General features: G+C 40.8%; 1 protein-coding gene across 2 annotated transcripts; it reads right to left on the bottom strand.

Annotated features, from left to right (window-relative positions):
* Window positions 1–26689, bottom strand: neurl1b (neuralized E3 ubiquitin protein ligase 1B). 2 transcript variants are annotated; one of them, XM_029278381.2, is made up of 6 exons: window positions 26421–26689; window positions 7393–7637; window positions 6972–7305; window positions 3911–4654; window positions 2717–2842; window positions 1–913 (listed from the first exon to the last, which is right to left on the bottom strand). In XM_029278381.2, the coding sequence occupies exons 1-6, from the start codon at window positions 26506–26508 to the stop codon at window positions 666–668; spliced, it is 1785 nt and encodes a 594-aa protein (XP_029134214.2). In that variant the 5' UTR covers window positions 26509–26689; the 3' UTR covers window positions 1–665. The 2 variants fall into 2 exon arrangements, with proteins under 2 accessions (XP_029134214.2, XP_020495054.1); XM_020639398.3 differs by lacking the exon at window positions 26421–26689 and adding an exon at window positions 11361–11777.
* Between the last annotated feature and the right edge of the window lie 1001 nt (window positions 26690–27690).

Genomic DNA, 27690 nt, shown 5'->3' with positions numbered 1-27690 from the left:
AACATTTTGATCACACTTTTATTTTTCTCTCACTGTGCAAAACCAGATTCTTCCTTTGTACTTCTCAAACATACTTGCCTTATTACATATTGAACACACTCACCATACAGTCAAATCTTTCCACTTACTTCTACACATTTTCATTTGTGCTCCTTTTACACCATCAGCTCTCAGTTCTGTACATTGAAAATATGGCTAGGATTGTTAGCGTTATTACTTGGACACACAAAGTGACAAAAATCTAAGGCACTAGAATTTATAGACTACGGTCTGAGTATTCTGCTGAAGCACATTTAAATCTAGGACAATGAGGGGACAGATCATTGATTACAGCAAGCTTTTCTGCTAAGCTAATACCTGTGACATTAGAGACCTCACTTTGAAAATATAAAACAGGAGCGAATGATCTATCTTTTATTTCTTAGCCAAAATATAGGAGCTCATGTGTGCAGTCTTTGTGTTACGATGAGCTTCATCATAGTTCTGCGAATAAGGCGCTGAGCCTTTCACCAAAAACTATCAACCCTTACAAAATGGAAATATAGGCACAAATATGTCCTGGGATGGCTAATCTCCAAGATCAGTATCCAGCTGGGCCTGAGAAGAGGACACGCGTGTTTTGAATGTAACAAGCCTCAGCACCTGTTTATCAAACACGTGCACCATCATGGCCGATATGTCTTGATCACATCTTTAATAGGTCTCCTGCATATTGGACAGCAGGCATTGATCTGTCTCTTCAGCTTCAGCCCGCAGTCATTGCACAGGCACATGTGTCCGCAGGTGTAGATTACAGTGTCCACCTCCTGGTCGAAACAAATGGTGCATTCTCCGTTCTTTCCAGCAGGGGGAAGCTCCGGGGCTGAGAGAGTGGGAGAGACTGGAGGGCTGAGAGGGGAGCTGGGTGCCGTCACTGGAGGGAAATAAACGAAAACATGAGACACTGATGCATGAAAACAGAAATGTTTTCTTCTTGTCAGTCACCTTTATTAGCCATTTGATAGATTTGTTTTTGTAAATATTTGTCATATTTGAAACATTTTCACTGGCACTGATACTACACATATCTCTTATTTGTTGTTATTTTTGTTTGTTGTCTTTATCCACATTTTTTTTTTTTTTAAACTGACTCTCTCTTTCTTGCCTGAGCTGGTCTCAGCAGATGGCTCTTCATCATGAGTCTGGCTGTGGTTGAGGTTTCTGCCTGTCTTAGGAAGTTTTTTTACTTGCCACTGTTGATAATCTCCTGCTCATTGGTTACCTAATGCTGCTTCTCTGTACATTATAATTCAAAGAGTATGTTCTAGACCTGTTCTTTGTGTTAATATAAACATTTGACAAGCAGGCCTCCAAAATGCAATAAACATTATTCAATTTGTCTTGTCAGTCAACTTAAAACAGTATGACTTAAAAAGTTTAAAAACAAATGATCAGAAGAAGCTCTATGTAAACTAGAATTTACACTCACATTTTTACTCACTGCACCTTAATCTGTATATTATAATCCCAAGAATACACTTATTTTGTAGCATTACTTATTTATAGCATTTATTTATATTTATTGCATCCCATTAATCCAGCCATCCAGATATACCTAATAATTCACTTTTCTTTAGTCTACATCTGTAAATTTTGTAATTACTGTACATAGCACAGGCTCTTGCACTTTCTGCTTATTTGCACTTCTGGTGAGATGCCAAACCTCATTTCGTTACTCTATACTTGTATATGTGTAATGACAATAAAGTTGAATCTCATCTCATCTCATCTCAATTAAGAACGAATACTCCAGGATCCGGAGCATTGTGTGACCCTGAACCTATTTAGAGCACAGAGGTCTTTATGTGCACAACTAACATGTGAGATACTTCCTCTGGCACTGAAAGTAAGTCTCTTGACTCATCTCCAGAGGAAGATAGATAGTGTTCTCTGTTTGATCTGGGAAATGTGGAAAATGAAAAACACTCTTTGTTTTATTGTCCATAATGTCAGATCCAAGATGTCAAGTTCGTCCTGATGTGTTTTCATTTCTATGTCTGATGAAGATAGACTACCTGTTTGCACACAAAGTGCTTCAGCGAGCTCAGTCTTTGTTAAACGCCTTCTGAAAGCAAAGGAGGGTGCTTTATGTTTGATCTATTTAAGTTATAGCCCATACTCAACATGTGAAGAAGTTCCAATGTCTGAGCAGAACGATTATGGGAATATCTGTTTTGTTGTTTTTTTACATGTATCTCTTTTTCTCACGTTGCTGCTCTTGTCTGGTTGTTTTTTCTCGAGTGATTTGTTAGACCATGTGGCCGGTCACCCTTGCGGTGCATGACATTTAAAAAAATAAAAAAAAACTGTTACTGTTACTTTTTCTTTCACTTCCACTACTGCTGTGTTGTGAGAAAACTTTGATTTGGTGCTATAAACATACTTAATGTCCTAATTGTGGGAAGATTTAGAGACTGTTGCTTCTATTAAACATTATTTTTTCTCTGTCTGTGTTACAGTAAGTCATGCCAAATACAGATTTCCATATCAGAACCCTATTTTGTTAACCAGCTGATGACTTAGAACTAGATCCAGATCCTTTGTTGCCTCTTGAAATGAGTCTTTCTCATGACTTGTCTATATAGTACAGTTTTCAACACAGCCTTGGATGTGACCTTGTGATGGTTTCCATATATAATGTAATGTTGATGCATGATGTCAATGTTTGGAGACCTACCCAGAGAGGATTCAGAGGCCGAGGAGGATCTGTTGACGCTGAACGCCAGGTCTGAATCACTGTCATCTGGACTGCTGCTCTGAGAAGTGCTGGGGGACGTGGAGGGAGGACTGGACTGCAGTGTTCCTGAGTCAAAAAGAAAAATACACATGAACAAACAGCAGATATTCATGCACAGACTTTAAAGGTTGCATTCAAGCAAAGGTTATATTAAACCTTGCACTTGAACTGTTAAAGAGTGATTACCGGCACTAACCAGTCAGATTAGATAATTTTCAATGCTCAAGTTTCATTGGGGAAATTTGTATCCGGTTAGAGGATAATATTGTTGGGTCAGAAGCTGTTAACAATAGGGTCTGAGCTGATGGGAGTTTATGTGGGAGTAGTGGGACTGGGACAGATAGGTCCCGGCTCAAACAGACACATGCAGACATAAACCATTCTGCTGCATTCCTTAAGTCTGGGAAAAAATAAATCAGAGAGGTTGCATCAACTCAAGAATAAAGGGATCAGTATTAAAAAAGTGTGTGCCTATATGGGGGCATGAATGCAAATGTTTTGGATTTTTAGGATACATGCATGTTTGCTTAACTGCAGATAACTTCATTAGAAAGTTGATACCACCGTCATTTTCCCCGATTAAATATGAAGCAACAGTAATTTACCATAGATTAGAACTAAGACTGGAATCAAGGAGAAACATCTAGCCTGGCTCTGTCCAAAGAGAACAAAAACCTGCATACCAGCACCTCTACTTAACACATTATATCACAGTTCATTGTTCTATGATTGGCTTTGTGCCAGACTATTTTTTGGTCCATGACCCAGAGCCCCCCTGTGGTCTCTGCTGGTTGTGTGGCAATTGTACAGAGCCAAGAAAAAGTCTGGCAAAAAACCCCTGTCTATCCTAAGCTTACTACCTGTTGAATTAAGCTCAACATTTAACAGAAAGTATAAGTGTGGTATCAATCTCCTCAGACTCTCTTCCAAGTATTAAGCTCAAGATGGACTATTGCTTGCAGGTGAGCTTTTGCCCATGATTAAGAAGTACTGTATGAGATATGAGGTTTGTTCCGATTTGTTGCATTTAAAAAAAACAAAAAAAAAACTGTATTCATTCCATTAAAAAGAAGACTTGAGGAATTTGGGTTTTTTTATTTCTTGTATTTGTTACTTTCCTCACACCCAGCTTACCGAGTATCCTGAGTCTGTTGACAGCCCCATGCAGCGTGAAAAAGGCCCACAGGACCTGAGAGGAGTCCACACACAGCAGCCTGCCTCGTCCCACTCCGTTCACACCGTGGTGCACCTCTCCGCTGGGCAGCAGACTGAAGCTCAGCACGTCTCCAGAACATGGCATGGGGAATCCCCGGTGCACAACCCAGTACTCCTTGCGGTCCAGGAGAACCTCAGGATCCGCCGGCAAGTCCCCGGCATGTAAACTAGCTGGGTCACATGACGTTAAACCAAACAACAGAGCCCCAAAATATGGCAGACCCAGGTGGCCGACTTCCACGTACAAAGTCTCACCAACGTGCAGTGGCCGGTCACTGAACACCAGAGTCCGACTGCTGTCCAGGAAGTGGATACAGGCAGCTGAGCGGTCCGCTGAGAGGATAACATCGGAGCCTCTGACTGGGTGAAAGTGCAAGTCATTGTCCAGTGGGGAAGGGAGGCCTCGGACCACCCTGGGGACGCTGAATCCAGTGGAAGCAGATGAGGACGGTGTGGAGGAGGAGGAGGATGTGGTGGAGCAGCAGGGGATGATCTGAGTGTAGTTATTGAGCTGGAGGTTGGCCATCTTGGCAGCGGCTGCCTGGTTATTCTCCAGCTGATTGTTGCTGTAATTGGCCGAGTCGTGGTTACTCTGGGGCAGATAGGCACTCAGACGGGCCGCACTCAGGCAGCTGGAGCCAACACTCTCTGCAAACGTGCTTTCTGTGATGGAGAGGATGAAGAAATAGTTACACAATAAGACACTATATCATATGATGGTGTCCTAAAGAAGATCAGATCATTCCCCTTCTACTTAACACTTTTTCTCTGTCCCTTTTTCTGTTATGTTGTGTGGCTAAAAGGTCATCTCTGCATGTGTTACGGCTAATACTTGTTTTTATGGGCACATGATAGTGCTGCATCAAATAACTCATCTCATTGTGAATTATCTGCTGATAACTTTCTCAATAGATGGATTTAGGATCTATATATCATGAGACAAGTGTGAAAAATCACAATGTCCTGAAGCCAAGGGTGACATCCTTATATCTTTTTATGTCATCATCGGCTTAAAACCAAAAGACATTCAGTTTACCGTTGAAGGCTAAGATAACCAGCAAATATCCACATTAGAAACTATACATTTATGACATTATAAAAAATGATGTCCATTTTTTAACAACTACGTGTAACACTGTTTCCCACAGGCTGATGAGACGGATAGATAAATGAAAGATTAAACGTGTTTTTCACGCAGTTTGGAGTCTCTGTTTTCATCATACTTGTCAATGGACATGTCTAGTAACCAATAGCAGACCTAGAACGAGCTGAAAGCAGCTGGAGTTGTTGTGTTTCTTGCTGGTTGAATAAATATTTAGTTTAGAGGAGAAATATGCTGTGTCACCAGCAGTGTGTTTGATAATCACCAGCATATTCACCCCCCTTACCTTTGTTTTACAGTAAGGCCGAAGGAAATTTGGTTTTAAATGATAGAAATGAGTAAATAATAACATTTCTCCTTAGGCATGAACAAAATCGGATTAAATTAAACTTCTGAACTGTTAGAAAACCTTGTTTTGAGTGTTGCAGATCTCAAATTCATCTTCCTCTACACATCAACCTAGCATGTGACAACCAGCATTGTGTAGCCCTAAAAGGTATGTTTGTGTAGTCTGCGTCAGAATCAGAGGAAGAAGAAGCCCTGCCATTTGAAACTGAGCAAAAATGATGATTTAAAATATGCTTTGCTGAATATGAAGAAGTCAGCAGTTGGCAAGGCAGATGCAAAGACATCTGTGACTCCGCTATATTGTTCTCAACTAAATGTTAGCTCTGTGTTGTCGGCTAGTGTTACACTATAGCAGAACCAAATTCCTTCTGCCGGCCCGCACCCACTGGCCAGAAGAGATCATCAACGGTCAGATATAGCAGTTGTGGGATTTTTCCAACAATTTGATTGTGGAATTAATGATGTATAACATATCCAAGTACAACCACACTCAATTCAAAGCAAATATCAGGAAATTGAACAGCAACTCAAGTGACAATATTTTTTAATTTCACAAAAAGCTGATACCTGAAACTTTTTAGATGCCAGCTTTTATGTCCTTCTATATTTCCTAGAGCACATAGACAATATAAACCATAGTTAGAAAGTTATTGTTGAATGTGGTGGCTTTACCTCTCTTAACTTCCCTGCTTTATGAATAGAGCTCACAGCACAGTTGTGTTTCTCTTTATAGGAGTGGGGGTTACATATAAACAACTCTGGCTCTAGTAGTCCACAGATACATTCCTCTATTACTATTTCTAGTGATGCTGCAGTAGTTGATCGCTCTGGCCCCTCACCAAACCTCCTGGGATCTGCTGCAATGACCAAACATGGTCATTGCTCCTGTCAGACTGAAGATAAACACACCCGAGTATGAGAGGGAACCACAGAGGAGAGGATGAAGGAGGAGAGAGTAAGTGATGAAGTACAGGAAAGAGATAGTAAACCATTATAAACAGAGAGTAAGTGGTTATGGTTGGGTTGACTTCTGTGGTCCAGACAAGGTTTATTTTTCTCCTTACAATCCAGTTCTGTCACACAAATAAAGGATCATTGAGTCATTGAACTGCTTCAGACCCTCACACCTACTCTACTTTGGCCTACTCTGCTGCTGAAGAGCTTCACTACACAGCTGCTCTCTGAACTGTCAGGAAGCTGCTTAAATTAGCTGTGAATGTGTTGACTCTATAAAAATAAGTTCCTGAGGTTTCTGGGTTGATGGTCAAAATAGACCGCTCTCTAGCTGACTATTTAAGTCCAGTCCATCCAGAAAAATACCCATTACTTAATACTTTATGCAAATATATATAAATGGTAATGATGGCTTGTGTACAGACTCATGACCAGCCCTGTTGTGAAATGTGTTCCTCTCACTTCCTTTCTGCTTCATGAGTCAGCTTCTGCTTACTTCTCTTAGCCAAAGACGTATCAAAAACAATACAATTCTTTCTCTGAGTGTTTGCAAAGTCTCCAAATTCAAATGCTTACCTAGAAGTGTGACCTCCTGCGTGATGCCGTATATATCTATGATGGCCCACAGGGGACAGCCGATGCTGAGCCCACAGTGAAAGAGGATAGGCTCTCCTTCATTGATGCTGTAAAAGACTCTTCCATGGCGATCGGCCCAAAACGACAACACATTGTCCTTCAGGGCCAGTCTCTCTGGCAGAGCTTTGGCCCAGTAGCCCGGCCGGGTAACCAGGTCTGGACAGGCGTATTTGGGGATGTCTGTAGTGACAAGTTCGCTGGGGTCCAAACTGGTGAATCCAAAGCGTAGAGCTCCACTCCAGCCAGTGTGCACACCAGACAGGCGAAGACGCACCTGAAGTAAAGACATTAATCGAAATGTAACTTTTTTTTTTTTTGTAGCTATTAAAATAGATGTACTCTCAAAGAGTTGAACACACACCTTCTCATAGAGATGGACGGGCCTGTGGCTGAACGTGATGCCGTTACAGAAGCTGTTCTTGCGTGTGGCCCGGCGAAGCTGCCCATCCAGCCTGATGTTCTTGCCTTTGGCGTGGGGATGAAAGCGAGGTGACTCCACATTGACGCTGACCGGAGGAGCGGACGTTCTTCGGTCCACACCTGCCCCATTGTTAGGCAGTGTGTAGTACGGCCTGTTGGCCACCGGGCGTTGTTGCAGAGTCGCATCTGTCACACAAAAATCAGAGAAGAAGAGTAAGCCATCGGTGATTGAACCTGATCAGAGCAGCGTGGTGTGTGAACATCAGGTCTGGCTGGCTGTGTGTGTGTGTGTGTGTGTGTGTGTGTGTGTGTGTGTGTGAGACCCGGGTCAAATCTGCCATGTTAGAGACAGCAGCTGTTGGAAAAAGAGACAAACATATCAGCACACTATAACTTGTTAGCAAGAGGTCCATGCCAGTCGGTTTAGAGGGCAGAGGCCGATTATGTTAAGGAGTCCACAGTCTCACACACTCTCTTTCCCACACAGACACTTAACGCCTCTTAGCAAATACATGAAACAGTCCCTTTTAGCATGTAACCCACATTTACAGTATAAAAAGGCAGACTGGCCCAAATCAGTCTTCTCCCCACATCCATATGGGGTATTTATATCACAGGAAAAAACAAGGTAAGTTTAGACAAAACCCCTGTGCATATATCACAGGGAAACATTTGGTTTATGTAAAAACCCACACTGATCGGAGCAGAGGTAATATTAGCAGCCTCACAGGAGAGAGGGCATTAAAATAATCCACAGAAAGTTGACAACAGACGCAATAAGACCTCGTCTTATTTATGGGATGCATACAACCCTGGCCTACAGCATAAACAAAACCCTGAATGGCCCCTTTCATTCCTCGACGCTTATCTTGAGAAGAATGAATCACACAGAGCTCAGCCTGAAAGAAATAGAAAAATACAGTTTCATCTTTCATGTCATCTTCACAGGATTCGGTGTTGAAAAAGAATGTCTTGGAGAAGAAGAAAAAATGCAGATTAACAAGGACAATAAAATCAAACAAAGACAAGCTGAACTCTGCATTAATGCGTCTTTGATTGTTTGAGTTTCATATTAAATGAAATTAAAACAGTAGATGAGTGTTTATGGTATAGACTGGCTGAAATCCAGTATTCAAAGGGAGGCGGTGTTTCTTCTCTGCGCTGAGCCACAGAGTGATTACAGTTCTGTTTAAAATTCACTGCGACCTGATGTAAAGACAATAACTCAGTGAAATGTTCCACAGTACATTTCCTAAATTAGACATTATCACTGATTATATTCTAAACTATGAGGCAGCAGCAAGAACATCTGTAACGTCTCAAATGATCAGCGGTAGCCCCCATCTTTGGGCCGCAGAAATTGGCTTTTAAGGGAGTGAAATATACTAGTGTTAGAGAGTTTGTAGGAAATCATGTAAACGCTTATCTTATGTAATCCAAGGATCAACTGCCTCACTTACAGATTGCTATACTGCTTCTCTGCCGTTAAAGGAAATACAATAAAGACTGATATAGACACTGGCCATTATTAGATGAAAGGCATAGCACAACGGGTCATGCAGCGAGGGGCCTGAGTTGCTTCCTGTCATGTACTATCATTGCGTTCTAGTCACACAGCAAAGCATTCTGTGTCCTAAAAAATAAATACCTAGCAATCTTTAAAAATGCAAGAGAATACCTATGATAAGTAAACATGGACGTGAACAAAGCCACAGTTTTAAAAGGAAGGAAATGTTTTGAACACATTTGTCAGACCACACAAATACCTGTGTTGCATTTTGGTAAAGTGTAAACATGAATCTTGTTCACAAAAAGGAATTTGCTATTTCATTATGTGTCTTTATTGAGATCACCTTTAAAGCAGTTTTCAAAAACTATAACAAGTATTTTTCCTTTGTTATAAAAAAAAGAAAAGCAAGACTAGTTTCTTCAATAGGATCTATAGACATAGCTTGAGAAAATGAAGAAAAACTGATTTACGGAGCAGCTGAGGCCACATCTGCAGTTTAATCTATTCTAGAAATGTCTCAGAACAGCGGTACGTGTTGTTAAATGACCTTTTGGGTTCTCAGTGAGCGCAGGGATTTTTTTCCTTTTTTGTAAAAATTAGACGCTTGACTTTAAGTTCAATGTCAGCAAAGATACCCAGAGTACTTACTTGTTCTCATCAGGAGGCAAAGATTGATCACTGGCTTTGAAAACATTTGATATGGTTTCATTAAATGCCACACCTCAATCATTCAGATCTGTGATTATCATGTAAAAGCTTCACATATTGTCAGCCTCTACTTCTTCTACCACACGTGGTTCAGTCACTTTTAGAGAGAAACAATACAATCATAAGACTCCACAAGACACTGCTATGCCAAGGAAAGCTATTTGAAATGTAAAACCGATTCATGTGCATTCGTCAGAGTTATCATTGGCCACAAGATCATGCTTTTTATTCTTTATTCATCTTTTATCTTATCTCCAGGCCACATGTGTTGATCTACTGCAACCCACTTAATGGGAAAGACATGAATCTCAGTGCATTTGAAGGGAATTTAAGGACTTATTCTGTTTCCAGGGGTTGTGAAGATGAATGTTCTGGCAAGTTCCTCAGCCTGCGTGTCTGCAAAATCAATCAATTTAATTTGTATAAAATGACCTTTTGTAATTTATCTAGAAAAACAACCACTTCCATAACATGTGCAGCATATGCTAGTTAAAGCATCAGTAAAGGCATCTAGTTTATTAATGTAATGTTAATCAAAACCATACAGAGCAAGCAATGGGACCAAGCTGCTCCTGCTCCTCTGTGACTAACTGCTTTCTGTCCAAACTCTACGTCAACCGGCCCTGGTAGCAGTAACCACATCATTTAGCCACAGAGTGGGTCTGTTGGGGGCGTGGGAGTGTGACAGACATTAAATCAAAGTGATGCTGGGAAGTGATTATCAAGTAATATGCTTTAAGGGTCATAGAGGGAAGAGTCTGAGAGCTCATAACGTCAGCTTTATGCAAAAAACGAAGCCGACAATCAAGTCTCAGATAGAATTAAGTCCATGGCAGCATTTGAGATAGCAAATCATATAACACAGGTTTGATACCGGAAATAACAACACACTATTAACCAGGTAATATATCAGGAGCATGGTCCTATCAGGGTTTTTTATTTATTGATTTGTCTATTTTCATGTTTCCTGGTGTTTCGGTAACATTTGTTTAGTGCCACATGTGTGACTTTGCTGCTGTCACGCTGCAGCTTCCAATAAAACTACTAAAGAATGACATTAAAACAACGTCAGAACCAAGAAAAGAGCTCATTCCTGTCTGATTTAATGGTCAACATATACAGAACCAAGAATGCAGTATTTTTTTTAAAAGTGTGACACTGAAAAAGCCATGTAATCCCCATTTCAAATCTTATGGAAATTAGTCATTTATTGTATTTTAGGTAAGTCTTTTACTGACAAAAACATACTTTATTCAATTTATAGCAGATCTAAATAAAGTCGTTGGCAATAGTTGCAAAAAAAAACCCAGACTTTTGCTGATGATGATCCTATAAGGCTTGTATGATGACCATCAGCATCAGAGAGTTGTCGCCCTTTACGTTTCTCCTCTTAACATGTAATGCTGCATCCTTGGTTATAATTCTATAAACCATGTATAAAAAAAATGGATATTTTCCCAGAATAAAACGGCAGTGGGAGCGCTGGTTTGGACTCGCTCTCTGGGAATCACGCTCAGCTCCCCCGTGATGAGAAGAAGCGCGTCTGCACGCAGCCATGTGTGTCTGTGACTATAACACACCGTTTCACACACACACGCGCACACACGCACACACACACACACACACGCACACACACGCAACCACACACACACCGCTTCACCTCATGGTAGCACATTAATAACAAATCTCACCTATTATTGGCTTCGGTGTCGTATTGCCCATTATATCCAGAGATTCCTCGCACCGGCTGACAAGTTAATTCCGATTGCAATATCTCTGTGTCCATCCATGAATCCCCGATGTGATGAGTATCTGCCTGGAACCAGTTCAATCTCAGTACCAATGCCTTCAATTTCCTAGCTGTATCTCCTCGCTGAAGCATGCATGCGCTCTTCTTAATGTCAACCTCGAGCGGCTGCGACAGGCAGACACCTCCAACTGGCGCACAGCAGCCCCCTCCTTTCTTAGTACAGGCTCCCCTCAGCACGACTTTAAAGACACAGTAAGCAGAGATCCCCCTCGCGAGCATCACAGAGCATCTGAATAATTCAGTTAATTATTCACTCCGAGCCAGTGATGGAGGCTAATGAGAGTGGAGCCTATAGGACAAACAGCATGCTGGAAGGGGAAGTGTGAGCTAAAGGAAGGATGTTTACATGTAGAGGCTCGTGCAGTCAGCATGGTGCAAACTTTGAGTACATTAAGAACATCATTGATCAAAAAATGCCTATCCTCTTCAGTGTTTGCCTTTAAGGGGTTAATCTGATGTAGAGACAGAGTGAAGAGATTACCAAGATCATTGATTCCTGCAGTTAGATTTCTAGATCCCGCAAACGCATTTTAAGGGAGGTAATCACCCCTTATTTTGCAGGTGTAAAATGCAAGAAAAATAGATGAATCAACTGAAAACTTTTAATAAAACTCCAAGCTGCCATATGAGGAAATCCCCCTTTTCCCACCCTATCCTCTGCCCTCCCACAGCCTTGACTCCTGGGCTTCTCTCAAGCTGTTTCCTGTCTTCTGGACCACAGCACTCTCTGAGGAGCCATGGCCTGCAGGGTTTGAAGCACTCAGAGCAATGAGTGAAGGGAGTGGCGGGAAGAATTATCTCCATATCAGAGCAAAAGTGCGGCTACAGCAGCTGTGGTTCAATAATGTGAACAAAACCTGCTGATAAAAAAAGGAGAGAGCCGATATGTGCACGTTCTTTATCTGGATTTCCGTGTAATTTTCGTATTGTGGCTTATCAGAAGACATATGGCAGAATTAGGAACTTCCTGCCTCCTGTATTGCATGCATATACAACATGATCCATAGCAAATACAAAGAAGTGCTACTGCCAACATGTATGATCCTATTCACTTTGAGGGCAGTCATGTCTCATGGGAGACGGCTTTTGGGTGAATGCCGATCTAAATATAACCCAAAGACAAAAGCATTTGTTTCAACCTCCTCAATGCTGTTTGTTTTAGCAGGATATGGTGGCTCCTTACATGCGCCATGGGTGAACGGTGTTTGGGGTGAAGTGAAGCAGAAGTGAAATTCCCCCCACGCCCTCACTGCTGCCTCAGAAAGAAAAAAGATCTGCTATGGCAAAGGGGATCAACACAGGAAGTGAATATGAGACCGCGATGAAGTCTGCAATCAAGCTCTCGCTGTAAACACAACAGAGCTGCAGAAACAAGTGCTGCTCCCCCTGATGCTTGCTTTACTGCCTGAGGACAGACTGCGGGGTGTTAATGACAGCGGTTTGATTGCTGAATTGAGTTTATTCCAAATGGCAAGAAACTAAAAGATCATTTTCAGATCAGTAATTTCGGACACGGCTGGGTGTCTGCAGAAATATTGAAGCAGTACAAAGAGATGCAAAAGGAATTCAACATTTGGGGAAAAAAAATCTTTATTTGAGAGTGAGACTGTCCTTAAGAGAAGAACCACTATCAATCATTTCAGTTCTTTTCTGTCAATTTTTCCTGTATTTAAAGCACGACTTCATTTATTCCCTGATCTGAACCACATGTTTTTATTATAACCGTGATGATGAAGCTCATCCCTCTCCAACCAAGTTGTCATTTTAATCCAGATTATCTTCATGGTGATGAAAAAGCGATGGCATCAAATCAAAAACACAACACTTAAAATGTGAGTGAGCATATTTTGTCGTGTTTGGACAGAGTCAAGCTAGAGCTTTCCAGCTTTTTTGTTGGCTGTCTGTAGTTTCATATGTTTAATCGTACGGAGAAAGACTTCTTTATAATTCTTTTTTTTGGCATAAAAGTGACTCAGACTGTCTCACCAAAAGTATAACTAGTTCTTTAAGACAACTAGCTTTTGTAATTCTTCAGTTTTCTTTTTGGTACCTTAGTTTCAAGAAATAATCTTGAAGAATTAGAATTAGAAGATTTCTTTTTGGGCTTTTTACTCCTTCAGAGGGATAGGACAGTGGATGGAGTTGGAATTCAGGGAGAAAGAGAGGGGAAGGACATGAGGGAAAGGAGCCACAGGTCGGATTTGAACCTGGGCCGCCCGCTTGGAGAACTACAGCCTCCACTCATGGAGCCCCGTAAAGAGTTCTTAAATAAATATCTAATGTCTGGAGCTAAAAAAATGGCCGAATGTTGAAAGCCCTTGCATTCGCAGGTTTTGGCAGTGCACAATTTTTTCTGTATTTTCCATCACACACAATTCAATGTTATCATTTCACTTTTTCCTGATTGTTCACAAACTATGACGACTTTGTGAAAATAAGAACAGCTTACAACATACACAGGAGTAAAACAGCATATTTCCTGACCCAGTAGCACACAAGGCAGTTAGACAACAGCTAACATTAGCATCCAGCTAATTCCAAGATAACCTTAATGTTTGAACCAGAATACAAATATTACAAGGTTTTATCTGTTACAAGAATGTCTTGATGAAATACTAGAATTTATTTATATTATATTTTTTTCTTTCAATTGTAACAATATCGTTGATGTGAGCTAGGTGCTAACATTAGCTTTTGTGTAATGGTGGTGGATTTTCCCTCTCACTTGTTTGATCAGTTTCTGATCCATCAAGTAGTGATGAAACAATAAGAAACGATGTATCGTTAAACATCCTTTAACAAAATTCACATATACTATCAGGGTCCACTGGCAATACAAGTGTTCAATCAGAAATAAAAGATACTTCAGTTATCAAAGATGAACAATAAGAAACGAGCACCCTTGAAACGCTGTATACACCACACAGATACGCGGAGATAACTCACTCAGAACATTCAGAGAGTGTGCAGACAGTAAGATGTCAAACAAAATGCAATTGTATGGAGCTCGTGTCAGAGGTCCTCAACTGTAGCCTAAATAACAACCCTGCACCCCCCTGAGCCCTGACCCCCTGGACACTGTTAACACAGATACGTCTGTATGATTCCTCTGACAGCATGACTCAAGTAAAGACGTTTTTTAAAATCAGACTCAAAAATGTTAGAAATGATTGGTACACACCAGTAAAACCAGGTGAAGGACACAGAGGGCAAAACACTGTAGAAAACACTGCATCTTTTGTTATTCAAATGGATGCAAACAAATATGTCTTTGCTTTAAAATGAGCCTTAATGCATTCTGTCATCCTTTTGGGTATAACGCATCTGTGCTGAAGCGATCTCACGAGGGCCCCTAAAGCATCTGAAGTTATTTCCAGAGACGGAGGGCAGACATGCCTCGTTTACTCAAGGAAAGTTGGCCCTCAGTGGTGTGACTGCTGCCACGCCGAGCAGCGCTGTGACTGCTCCTTGGACAGCAAAGTGTTACACTTGCAAGATTTTAATTCTCTTAAAGATTCAAAGGCAGCGTAGAAATGCCGAGCAGATGGCTGTTTGGGAAGGCTTGTATGTAATGTGGTGGTCTCAGTATCAGGGGAGGGCTGCCTGCTCCGTCCAAACCCCAGCCACTGATCTAATGGATGAAGTGAGTCATACCCACCTTCAATGTGAACACAAGCATCTCCATCAAACGCACATGGGCCAGTACAATAAGCCACATTCATACAACAATGCTTTCTCTGGTCACCTCTTATTGTTGGAGCAATGTTTCCTACTACAGCGAGCTCACATCTGTTTCCTATCAGTGCTCCTATCTTTTCATTAGGTCAACTTAACAGACCATCACAGTCAAGCACCTGCTTTTGAAAAATGCAGCAAGAGTTCAACTATTGCCAAAGCTGTCATATCTGGAAAAAGTCCCTCATGTCGATGATGAAAACACAGCTTTTTTTTTAGCCAAAGCAGCATTCGCCTTTAATTGGAGCCATTTTGAGGGGAGTTTCTTGCCATGTGCTCGGTGCCCTCACAGATTGTTCTCATTTCCAAAATCCTCAGATCATGAGACTGAATGCTGTGGCAGTCTTAAGCAGACAAAATGCATGCATGCTTGGTTTCACTTCTGCAATTTCAGATTTCAGCAAATTAAAAACACCACCATGAAGTGAATCACTGGCAAGTGGGAAAACAAAGCCCCGCTGCTCTTATGCGCACAGTAATGCAGTAAATTGACCATTGCTGGATCACTTTTTACACAATTTAGCGCTATAATCATCTGAAGTTTTTCTCTGCTTTCGGGGGTTGTTTTCAGAAGAACAGTTTTAATACTTAGAATAAATAAGAAAAGCAGGCACAGAACTGAGACCTTAATCTACTTGCAAACACCAACCATTGTTGTGTTTCACAGCTTCAATAGCCAAAAATAAGCCCAAGCACATTAAGAAGATGTCCGGGACAAAAACTAGCTCAGAAACTCAGCATAACAAAACAAACTTCAGTCACAGAGGAAGGCCATGACATGCAGAATAAAGTTATGGATTAGGCAAGTATTAGGTTGAGTAAACCTAGAGTTTAAGCAACAGTGCAGGTCACAGAAACCTCATGAATCGTGTCTTTTGTTTTACTGAGTAAAAATTTGTTGAATGATTTTTTTTTGTCTAATTTATCTTCCTGGTACTAAGACATACAACTTTGCCAGGTTATGTTTTCATTTTAAAGCCATCGTTGTGATGTGCTAACACCACTACCGTCAATAGACTCAAGACTCAAGTTACTGTCCATGTCCATTACAGCAGTTAACATCAAACATGGTAACGATAATGGACAGATGTAATGGCTGTGATATGAGGAATTTCCTTCTTCATTCTTTCCAGTGAATCTAAATCCGGACATTACGTAACATGTCATCTCCTGACATTAAACGACCCCTGCTGCTCTAACACAATGGAAAAAGTCAGAGAGGCTGCAGAGCAAAAAAAAAAACGTGTTATTTGAACATCTTTAATTCTTTATTGAGCGTTTTAAAGCAGACTTAAACATCAATAAATCAACGTTCTACTTTGCTACAAAGAGCCAAATATTCAGTTTGTACTGGTAGAACATGAAACAGTGGCTCGGCTCCACTAAAATGTTGTTTTAGGCCTCTCTGTCAGTGGGAGACAAGCTAAAAATGGCCTTTCAACGCATTTAACCAGATGCACGAACAGTGTTCTTCCTCCATCTGTTCTATTGTCTCAGTGTTCTCTGGGATGAGGAGCGGATGCACCACCGAAGGAGATGCAGGAAATACTCTTGACCCAGAACAACACAGCCAACTTATTCTGGCCTTTTGCAGAGTACGGTTTAAGACTTCTGCAGGAATGACGGTAATCCTTAATGCCTTATCCATAATGCCTGAAAAATGTTCTATTGTTTAATGAGACGGAGCAATCAGTCTTGTTTATTGTGATCCAAAAGGAAAACATCGTTGAACAGGAGAGCTCTGAATTTTTGTCTTTTGATCTTTTTCAGCAGTGACTGGACAGTAGCATGCTTGATGAAGTGGAAAATGTTCAGAGTTATACAGCTGTCACAAGGCTAATCACGAACAGGAAGTTCTCTCCAGTGTGTTTGTCAAGGTCTTTGTCATCTTTAACATGACTCCACACAAACAGCAGCAGCGGGCCTGATCAGGTTGGCTGTCAGGCACGCTCCAGTAATGGATATTGTGGTTGAGAATTGAAATATAAGGGTCGACATTTGTCAATTCTTCTCTTCAAAAATTGAGTGGGAATAGTAAAAGGTAGATGATGCTAAATAAAGAGGGGTGTGTGTATGGAGGAAGTTTTATGTCAGCATGTCTTTGTGACAGTAGGCATGTGTGTTTTTATGAGATAATATTATAAGAAGGGACAGATGTTGTTGACTCGCAGCTTTTCACAGCTTACACCACAGTTGTTAAAAAGGTCTCGTGCCATAATGCATTAATCCTGTCAGGCGTTCGGGGGGGAAACAGTGAATTCTTCTGGTGTATATCAAACAACAAACCTAGAGTTAAGAAGATCCCAATTAAACCTGCTACGATCATTAGATTTTATGACACCGTTCAAAAAGAAAATCGCTTCCCAAGCAATTTAAGGCTTGTCAGAGTTTGCCTTCAGGCTCCCAAATCCTAACCTCTAAACTGCTTCACTCTGAAATATTTTGCAGAAGGAATCCAAGATCTCATTAGAGCAAAGCAAGTGGTTTCAGGGAACTGCTGAGCAGCCCAGTTTGGGGCTTTTCAGCAACAACCATTTTAATCCATTTCTTTATGTTGCTCCCTTTTCATGTGTGGATCATATATTATAATTTCTCACTCCAGCTAAGGCAGCTGTTTCTGAAAGTTAATGTTCCTAAGAGGTGGAAATTACTTTTCCGGACTTACTGTAATATGAACTGAATTATAGTGTGAGGGTGAAACATGTTTTGTCTTAAATGTGCCCACTGCTAGACACACAGAAGCAATTTGGAAGCAGTAAACTCTCAACCAACAAAAACAATCATTTTTTTTGGGAAGCATGTTTTCTGAAAACCTCAAATTACATCATGGAACAACTTTCAGAAGCAATAAACAAATGAAAACAAAACGATAGCCTCGTTTGGTACTTTTCCAGAAATCAAATATTAACAGATTTGAATATTTCCTACATGTTGCCAGAGGTAACAAAATGTTGACACATAGCCGGGCGCCCTGGTTGACGTAGACCTTGACCGCAATGGGCTCAGCGACCCATTGCAGGCCCTGGGGTTATGACACCAAATACTTCTGCTATTATTATCCCGTGAAGCCCCTCAGTGGGCTTAAAAAGACATCAAAGCCCCCTTTTAACAACAAGCTTTGACAAATTGCAACTCGAGTACAGATTCCACTGTTTCCACGAAGTAAAAGAAGTTCAAGAACAACCGCCAGCTGCTGTGATATTATATACGGGCTATTTGTGTGAGTTCGTTCTGTCACACAGCAGAGGGCATAGAGGGATAGCACAGAGCTCCAGGTACTGTATTACATAAAAGCACATTTCCTTCAGAACCTCTTTCCATTCCTCTGCAGTTGGTAGCCAGAGACACTAAGACTGACCTGCTGCATATTGCTACGCTAGCTTTCCTGTCCAATGTTTTTCTACCAGTTACCCCTTCTCTCCCCCTCTCTGGAGATTACGAGTGACACACAAGCTGCCAAGCTCCAAATTTTCCCATACAAGGCAGAAAAATCTGACTGGACCTACTAGTGCAAGTCAAAAGTCATGGACGCTACTCTATTGCTCTTTTAGAGAATTTAGCGGCCTTCAGTTTTATAAAAAAAGAATACAACTCCCTTTTGTTTCCCATTAACATTAACGTTAGCATTTCCACATTACCCATGGCTCACCTCCGCAGATCAAAAACGGTTCATCTTTATAAGCAAACTGTAACAGAGGCAGTAGCTGTTTTTGTTCTCCACTGGACTGTACATTACTATGAAGGACATATAATGGACACTCTGGGGACACATAAGTCAAGCATCTCCCTCCAGGGTTCTGGCTGCATGAGTCACCAATGTAAACTGCCATGAAAGACATTTAGGCTACCATGTACCATGAGGTGCAGTCATAATGTGCTGTTCTTTCAGTGTCAAGGGCGATTTCAAGGCCTGCTGCTCCCTCTGCCCAGGATTTAATGACGACACTGCCTGACTTTATGTATGATGCCCACGATCATGTCCTTTGACTTAAACAGAGAAGCCATTCAAAGGTCTCATAAACAGACATCCGGGGCGGAAAATTAATGCCTTCATAGAAGAGCAAAAACTGCCGTATCTGAAGTGGCCACATGAGGCCAGCTCCAAAAAATGAATCAATACCCATTATGCCCCGAATTAAATTGCCCAATGTTCAAGCAGAATTAAACATGTTTACAGTCTGGATAAAAATGGTTAAGGTCTCTTCAACTCAGTTTAATATACAGTACATTACTATACAGTGGTCACATTTTTTATAACTCTTTATGTGCTATTTTTAGGACTTTAAAAGTAAGTCACAAATCAATGGGTGACATCACTGTGACTCTGTCCATTATCTTTAAGTTTCATTAGCTGGCATGGTATTTGCTAGTATTTATTGCCAAAACAAGATTTGTCATGTAATGAAGAGGCCACAGTCCTTCTCAACCTTTCTTTGGCAAAAAGGTTATTTCAACACTTACTTTTAACATCTTTACTGTTACCTGTCAGCTTAGCTCTACAGTCATGCCACCCTTGTATCCAGAGTGCCTGTGTCATCTCCTTTCCAGACCTCATCTCCTCAGCTCCTGTCCTCTTTCCTTAATACACCCTTCTGTCACAACCATTAAGAACAAAAGAGCAACATGGGGTCAAAGAGATGTTCGATGTTTCTGTGGTACTGGTCTGCGAAGGCATGCTCCCTGCCTGGCGGCTGACACAGGTGGGTGTAGAGTAATTAGGCTAGGTCTCCAGGGAAACAGCTGCCATCTCTCCCTCTGTTCCCATGGAGCAGCTTGAAGCTGATGTGTGTGCAGACTCCTCAACCAGCTTCCACTCCGTTCAGGATGGATGCCCTTCAATGAGCACGTCAACGCTGCCTTCTCTCCTGCTACCTGAGTTTCACTTCAGGATCGCTGATCATTGTCACATATTCTGACAGGATAAGACAAAAAACATGACACAGCTGTCTGAGTCAATCAGACATCTGTCATTTGCAAATGGAATACGATATCAAGCATTCCCAGTCAAACAAAGAAGGTCTGTAGAAAGGCTTCTTAACTATTACTGTCATTGATTTAAAGACTGATGTTTCCATTTCCAGAAAATGAGGAGACAGAGGGAGAAAATTATCTGTGTCCAATCTTATTATTTGATTACCAGACTTGAAAAGAAAAAAAGATTTACATGGACAAAGGGGTCTTCATCATAACGGACTTACTGGCCTGCAGCTACTACAGCTCAGCCAGGGATTCAGAGACAGATCAGCAGCAGAGGACCAGACTCGCTCTGTTTTTCTATGATTCAGATGGGCTTGTTCTGGCTGACCCAGCGCAGGAGTCCAACACCAAAATAAACACGATTGTAGTAAGGGACAGGAAAGGAGCATAAAAGCAAAACAAAAAGAGAATGACAACATTTTGAAGATGAATTATATTGATCAACTTACTCTTCTTTGATTTCTTTAGAGTATGTTTGAACATTAGAAAACTTCTAGTGAAATAGAGACAATTTTAATATATTGACACAATATAAACCAAAAACTCATAAAATAGAAGCTTTCATCTTTTTTTGACAAAAGAGTGTGATTACCTTAGATTTTCTGAAATAACATCTCTCTCTTAATTCAGAATCTCAACAACAAAGTCACACAATGAATACTTTGACATACTCTGTCTTATTATAGATTTTGTTGTACAAAAGGCATGGACACATTTCTCCGGATTGTCTTTAAGTCTTTTTTCCTCACAACAAGCACCAACAAGTGTATTGTTGAGAAGAAAACGCACGCAGTGTTTCTCGCTCACATATGCATCTCTGCATGTTCTTAATGGAAAATCCTAGAGACAAAGAGAAAGGATATGCCAGAAACCACTGAGTAATGACAAAAAAAATACATTCAACCATAAACCTTCAGTTTTATAACAGGGTTTATCTTTCTTAAATGATGAGCGCCTGTGTGACATCATGCGTAAAGTCACTAAATGCCACATGCTAGATAATAGTCAGTGCTAACTAGCATAGCGAACAAAACAGCAGCACTGCAACAGACATTTCTCTCAATCTACTCTCCTACTCAAGGCAAAAAAGTAGTCAGTGGGGGCAAACACAGTACCTAATATAAACAAGGGTTTCCCAACCTTAGGGTGCCGACCAAAATGGGGTTGCATTGAAATTTTGATTAATTTTTCAAAGTAGAATATATTGGAACATCTTAATAAGCTACAAGACATTATCCAGTTTAGCTTTTGGCTACTGTAAGCCGTAGCACATGCTAAAAACGAAACAAACTTGCAGTATCTTGTTCTGTCTCTCATCTTTGCCTCATGCCTTTAGCATTCATTTACATTTGCCTCCCCTCACTGTGCACATTGCACGCTGAGAAACAAAAACTCCCTTTCTGCACAAATCCCCCCCCCTCCCCTTTCTGCCCCAGCCACAATAATATACCTTAAATAGCCTAGATGTGGTAACTATGACGATTGAATTTGTAATCGTTTTAGCAAAAAGCTGTACGTGTTTTGGATGTCTTGGTCAGGAGTTTTGTGAAGTCAAAGTGCACAGGGTCACAAGCCAAAAAAAAGGTTGGGAACCACTGATATAAATACTCATCTTAACCCAATAACCCAATATTTTGAGGAAATATGTCCTACCTTAACATTATGTTCTATAACATTTCAAACATTTTTATAAGGAGCTGTTTAAAAAAAAAAGATACAAAAATGTAGTGAATATAAGGGCGCCCGCGGCCAAGTGGTTAGTTTGTGTGCCCCATGTACAGAGGCTATTGTCCTGTCAGCGGATGGCCCAGGTTTGAATCCACCCTGTGGCTCTTTCCTCCACATCTTTCTCTCTCCTAGATTGACACCTTCACTTTCAAAACATCTGCCCTGGTACATTTAAAATATTTTTAAAATGTTATCGCCCTGTTCATTCTGTTGAGAATCCTCTTGGGTAGTGATATTTATTGCAATTTCAACATTGCTGCAATAGGCACATTTTATAGGCCAATAAAAACATCCCAAAAGTGTGAGTTAATTACAGTAAATAAGACAGATTTTATAGCCCTAATGCACACAAGACATGCTTTCTCGCAAAGTAAGATGATGCTGCTAGGTGAAGCTAAAGCTAGCTATCAGCTACCCTCTGATGAATTGGTTTCAAATCAGTGGGGGAAAACAAAGACTTTCTGGATTCAGGACAGATCATGTTGCAGACACAAGTATTGTGTAACACAGGAAGATCAGCAGAGATACTTCATATCGTCTTCATATAATATTAAAACAATGTTATCACACATCGCCTTTTTGAATCTTGCAGGCCTGGCAACATCACACTCCTACATGTGCTTATACACCATTGCTCATGATGAACGTCAAACACCCAAGCGCAGAACAAAACACATCCAGAAGAGAGGTACTTTAATCTGAACCTAAGATGAAGGGTCTGCCAGTAAGTGACGTATGTAGCTGATATTTTCTGTGCTGTCAGAATCAAAGTTACTCGGGACGTGTTGGATTGGACCACTATCTACTATCTGACTGACTTGCTCCAAAGACGGACTGCATACCAGACATCAAAGACAGATTGTCATGTCAGGTCATGAGCCAATGGGAACTGTGTAAGCTGATCTCATGTCCAGGACACTGTGAGATGTTACAATGTACAGTATGCAGTCTTTAAAATGTAAAACAGGTAAACAAGCTGGCCCAGCATCAGGTAGGGGTTAGCGCCATCAAACACTTCATCAACGAGATGAAAGACAAAGATGTAGGCGTCGTAAACACACCGTTACATAACCACTGCGTTTGGTTTGAAGGAGGTGGGGACATCAGGGTCAATTTCACAGTCCCTCCGTTCACCTTTAACACTTCTACACAGCTGAGTGTTTCCGCCCATCTGTGCCCTCTTTTCCCGTCCTCCACGTCCCTCCGCTGCCATCAAGGAACCATCCAAACCTTTGGTCTCAGCCCATCTCCTCCTGACATGAGCCTGTAAGCCTTTATTTATCTTACTCATTATTTTCTTCCCCCTCTCCTTCAAGCTAATCTTGCCTCCTTCCCCATTCCCCAGCCCCCTCTTCCTCTACTGTCGTGGCATTGGCCTGTGACACGTGTGGGAAACTTCTGCTGGGCCCCCGCTTCAGACAGGACACTGATATACTGAGAGTGCTGCCTGACAAGGCTATTTTGGGAACTTGTAAATATGAGAACTTCCTTAACTAAAGTCTATCTTATATCCCAGAGGATTATTAACAACAAGAAGCAATCCAGAGGCAGAAATGCAGAGCTTCTAGAGAAGACGTTTCTCTTTCTATTAGAGTCAACGCTCCATGATTCGACTGAGCTCCAGTATGTGTGCCATCTTGTTTTTTCAACCAACCATCTCAGAAACAACAAATTAAAGAAACAGTTAATACGACGCAGACTGTCGGGCTGCCTCCATCACCATTGCTATTAAATCTCTACTAGGTTTTCAGATGCTCCCCGTGTTTTGAAGTGGGGAGGCAAAAAAAAAAGGAGCTACGCACGTTGGAAATGATTCCAAACTGGGACTTCAGAGGAGGAAGCTGAGATTATGATAAGAGAGATGTAGATGCTGCTGAAGCCTTTAAGCTGCTAACAGATCAGGTTTGATTGGATGAGTGAGTCTGAGCTACTATTCTCCACAGTTAATAGAAGATTGAGAGGGATTTTCTTACACTGCGAATTTAGGGGCAGGTTTAGGGAATCTTCTTGACAGAGACCAATAACTTTAGAAATATATGCTGAAACCATTATAATCATCATTTCAGCTTAAAGGGGAGTGATGTATCCCTGCTGATTTGGGGGTTTTATGTCATTGTAGCCTGACATTTTTGGATTTTGGTTCAATTTAATAATGTATCAAAGATATCACCTCAGCTTATTTCACTTTCTTTCTTTCTTTCATGGCAGTCCTCATTGTTGTTAAGTCCATTTTGGACATCATCTCCCTGTATTATCCTGCAATGTGACAGTAACAGTACTAATCATTTTAGGTCATTATGGATGAGATTGCTCAATCAAAATTATCCTCAGCAGCAAAAAGAAGAAAGGCTGAACGGCTGCCACGACGGGTTCATGAAATTTAAATCAGCATTAAAAATGTACAGCCGTTGGCAACTGCTCTGACGCTAACAGACACCCTTCAAAATTATTAATAGCTATCCGTTATTATTTATCAGTTTATTTCAAATGAAAGTAGTGATAAATGGTTTTCTCATTATCGTTCTCACGTCTCTGCCTGAGACACACAAACACTCTGTCAAACTTACACACACACTCATGTGCACGCAGTCAAGCAGTCTTGCATAATTAAGATGGTGCTGAATGTTTTACAAGCCTCCCCTTATATGCTGCCCCAAAGATCTCTATCACACATCAGAGAAATGGCCAAGGTCACACACACACACACACACACACAGGACACATTCTTGTGCTGCTTCCAACCATTCAGGAGTGCTAACAGATACCCCGAGCATTATGCAACTGGAGATAACTGAGATGTAATCAGGCAACAACAACAGATGAAGTCGTCATGATGATGGATCCTTGTGTGATCTTGCTCTTCGACCGACTCTTTTCTCCACTCTCATCCTCCTTTAAACCACTCATCAGCCTGATGGGATCAGGTCCTCTGTCCTCTCAAGAGAGTTACACACACTTCAAGGACGGGCCTCACTGCAGCTTAAAATACAGAAAGAGATCATAGCAGACATTACACAACCACACCTGTCGCTGAAGGCAACAAGACATAAGCAAGAACTTCCAGTCAACCATAGTGTAAACATGTCATAATGATACTGTGGCCTCACACAGTGTCCGTTTACACTGAACAATTGGTGTTTGAATAGAAACAATGTTCAATGTTTGAGCAGTGATCCAACACAGAGCGGAGAAATCGATGAAAGAACTAATGTATTGGCTTCAATAATCTGATGAACTCATCTCTGAACTTGCCAAGGCCTCTTCTCCCTGATGACCGTCCCCCACTTTGTTATCAATATTGTATAGTGGCGCCACCTAGTGGTGAATTTGGTATGTAGCAAAATTGACTTCAAACGTCAGGCAGCACCCAGTAAGCACATTTGAGTGCAAAATCCCCTATAACACATCTTACTGACAGAGATCGTTAGACTTATGTTAAACATGTGTGTCGCTGCAGTGCCGTTGAGAAAAGTGCGGACGTCTTTCGAAATATTTCACTTTGAAATGCTACAAACTTAAAAATCTGTTTTGTTTTTGTTTGTTATTACACTTAATAGACTGTTGTTAAGCAAGAGTTTATATTGGATTGTTATATTGCATTTTATTCCACTTTTTATAGCAGCTTGTCTTGTAAAATGTAACTTAAGTTTAAAAACAGAAAAAAAAAGAAAATAAAAGCATGACTTATTTATAGACAAGGAGAAAAGAACAGGGAGAAAAAAAAAAGAATAAAAGCAAAAAAGACAGAAACAGATGAGGCGCAGTTTGAAAACACACTGAAATAGTTTGTTGTCTTTGATCGTATAGATAATATTGGTTCTTGTCCAGTAACTTCCTTTTCTGTTTTCACTCTGATTTTGTCTTTTTTTCCATCATCCTGCAGGGGTCTGGGAAAGTGATGACATCACCGGAGGCCTCTGTGAACCTCTGTCATCCTCTCAGGGCTCAAAACCCACACTGAATGAGCGACAGGCATTTCCTGTCCGTCTACAACAGCAAATAACTCTAATTAATATCAGATGTGGTGACACATTTCTCTGTGTGATTGTGTTACCGGTAGGATGTGTAACACAATAGGAATAAAAACAAATCCAAGTCGAGCGCTTTCCTTGATAACATATGGAGGAAACTTTAAATAAAATGTTAAATCTAGCATTAATCTGCCAAGTTTGCTCAAAAGTACCAGTCTAATAGCTGTTGTCAAACAGCAGGTAAAAGAGCTCTGTTATTTTCTGTACAGAAAAAAAAGTCTGGAAATGATCATATTAAATGTAGGGTTTATAGTGTAACCACAGTGGGAGAAAAAATAACTAGTAGCCTGTATTTCATGCAATAAATTAGTTTTAAAATGATGTTTCAAGTTTCCTTCCGATTACAGTCTGAGGGTAACAAACATCAGCAAGAAGCCTAAAGGCACCCTCTACTTTAGATCATAGGTTAGTTAAAGTTTTAAAGTGAAACATAATGACAGTCAGAAAAGTAAATCAATCATCTGGCTTACCCTCTGTGGTGTGGTTGCGTTTCTTTTCTTTGATGGAAAGAGGCAAACTGGGGGGAATGCACAGGTTTGAAGACTGCTCATTTCCCATGTTGTTTCCCGAAAAACCTTTCAATAACAAGGAGAATATTATTTAGACCGTTTGCTAGAGCAAGTCTCCTCTGGCTTGTTTGCTAGTCTTCCTCTCGTGTCCTGACACCGTGTGTGTAAGGTTTCCTCAAAATGTGTGTTTAGAAACATGACCAAGTCCCGCCAGAAATTTGAAGACTTGTAAACATGGACACGTGGCTATTGTTATGTCTTTATTCTGTCCAATAAAATCAAATCCAACACGGGAGAGGAAGGACGTTGGCTCGTGGAGAGTGTGTGCGTGCGTGCGTGTGTGAATGTGTGTGTGTGTGTGTGTGTGTGTGCGTGCGTGTGTGTGTGTGTGAATGCGTGTGTGAATGCGTGTGTGCGTGCGTGTGTGAATGTGTGTGTGTGTGTGTGTGTGTGAATGTGTGTGTAGGCTATGTGTGTCAGTTTGTAAAAAAGGTGAAGTGGGCAGGCAGGCCATGGTGCAGACTCCTGTCCTCGAGAGCTAAGGTGAGCGCGAACCGGATGTTTGGTTTGGATGTGAGTTTAAAAAAAAAAAAAAAAAACGTTTTGAAATATTCTCTCTGTTGACCCGCTTAAATTCAATCTGTTCCTTTTTTTAAACCATGCATTATACTTTATGCATATCTGTTCTAAGCGTTTAACTGAATACGCTGACTAACACGTCAATGTAGAAAAAAAACTCAGATGTTAATTTAACCCTCCTCTTATCTTTGTTGTCAATTTGACCCCATTCAATGTTTAACGTCTCTTAATGAATGATTGGCATCACTTTTTTTTTTTGCTACTGACTTTTCCTAATTTAATGGGGACAACTGGGTAAATATAAAATGAACATGATGATATGTTTGCAACACAAGTGTACATTTAGTTAAAATATAAATAGATCCTGCATAATTGTAGATAACTAAAGTATCAAAGTGTCTGTAGGCATACTTACTGTTTAGAATGGTCACTTTTTTAAAGAACTGGTGGTGGTGCTATATTGAAGGTTAAAGAAAGCCTATCAGATACCAGCAGATGGAGATTCTAAAGTCAGCTACAGTATAGCTTTAAATACTATAGGCATCGTTTCATCATGATTCACCGTGATAGATATACATCCATTTGAATGTTTTTGGTCTAAGAGTTCTAACAATTACAACTTAACACATAGCCTGAGCGTCATACTATCAGC

This window comes from Labrus bergylta, chromosome 9 (assembly GCF_963930695.1).
Source record: "Labrus bergylta chromosome 9, fLabBer1.1, whole genome shotgun sequence".
In the NCBI taxonomy this organism is placed as follows: domain Eukaryota; kingdom Metazoa; phylum Chordata; class Actinopteri; order Labriformes; family Labridae; genus Labrus; species Labrus bergylta.
The sequence above is the reverse complement of the archived record's forward strand: the minus strand, read 5'-3'. Positions and strand labels throughout refer to the sequence as shown.

What these genes read in the sequence shown, in the direction of transcription:
- neurl1b (XM_029278381.2), bottom strand. Translation starts at nt 26,508, where the DNA reads ATGGGAAATGAGCAGTCTTCAAACCTGTGCATTCCCCCCAGTTTGCCT. An exon ending in ACGCAACCACACCACAGAGG is followed by an intron (nt 7,638 to 26,420) that starts GTAAGCCAGATG and finishes TTTGTGTGACAG; the next exon opens with ATGCGACTCTGCAACAACGC. An exon ending in CCGTCCATCTCTATGAGAAG is followed by an intron (nt 7,306 to 7,392) that starts GTGTGTGTTCAA and finishes TCTTTACTTCAG; the next exon opens with GTGCGTCTTCGCCTGTCTGG.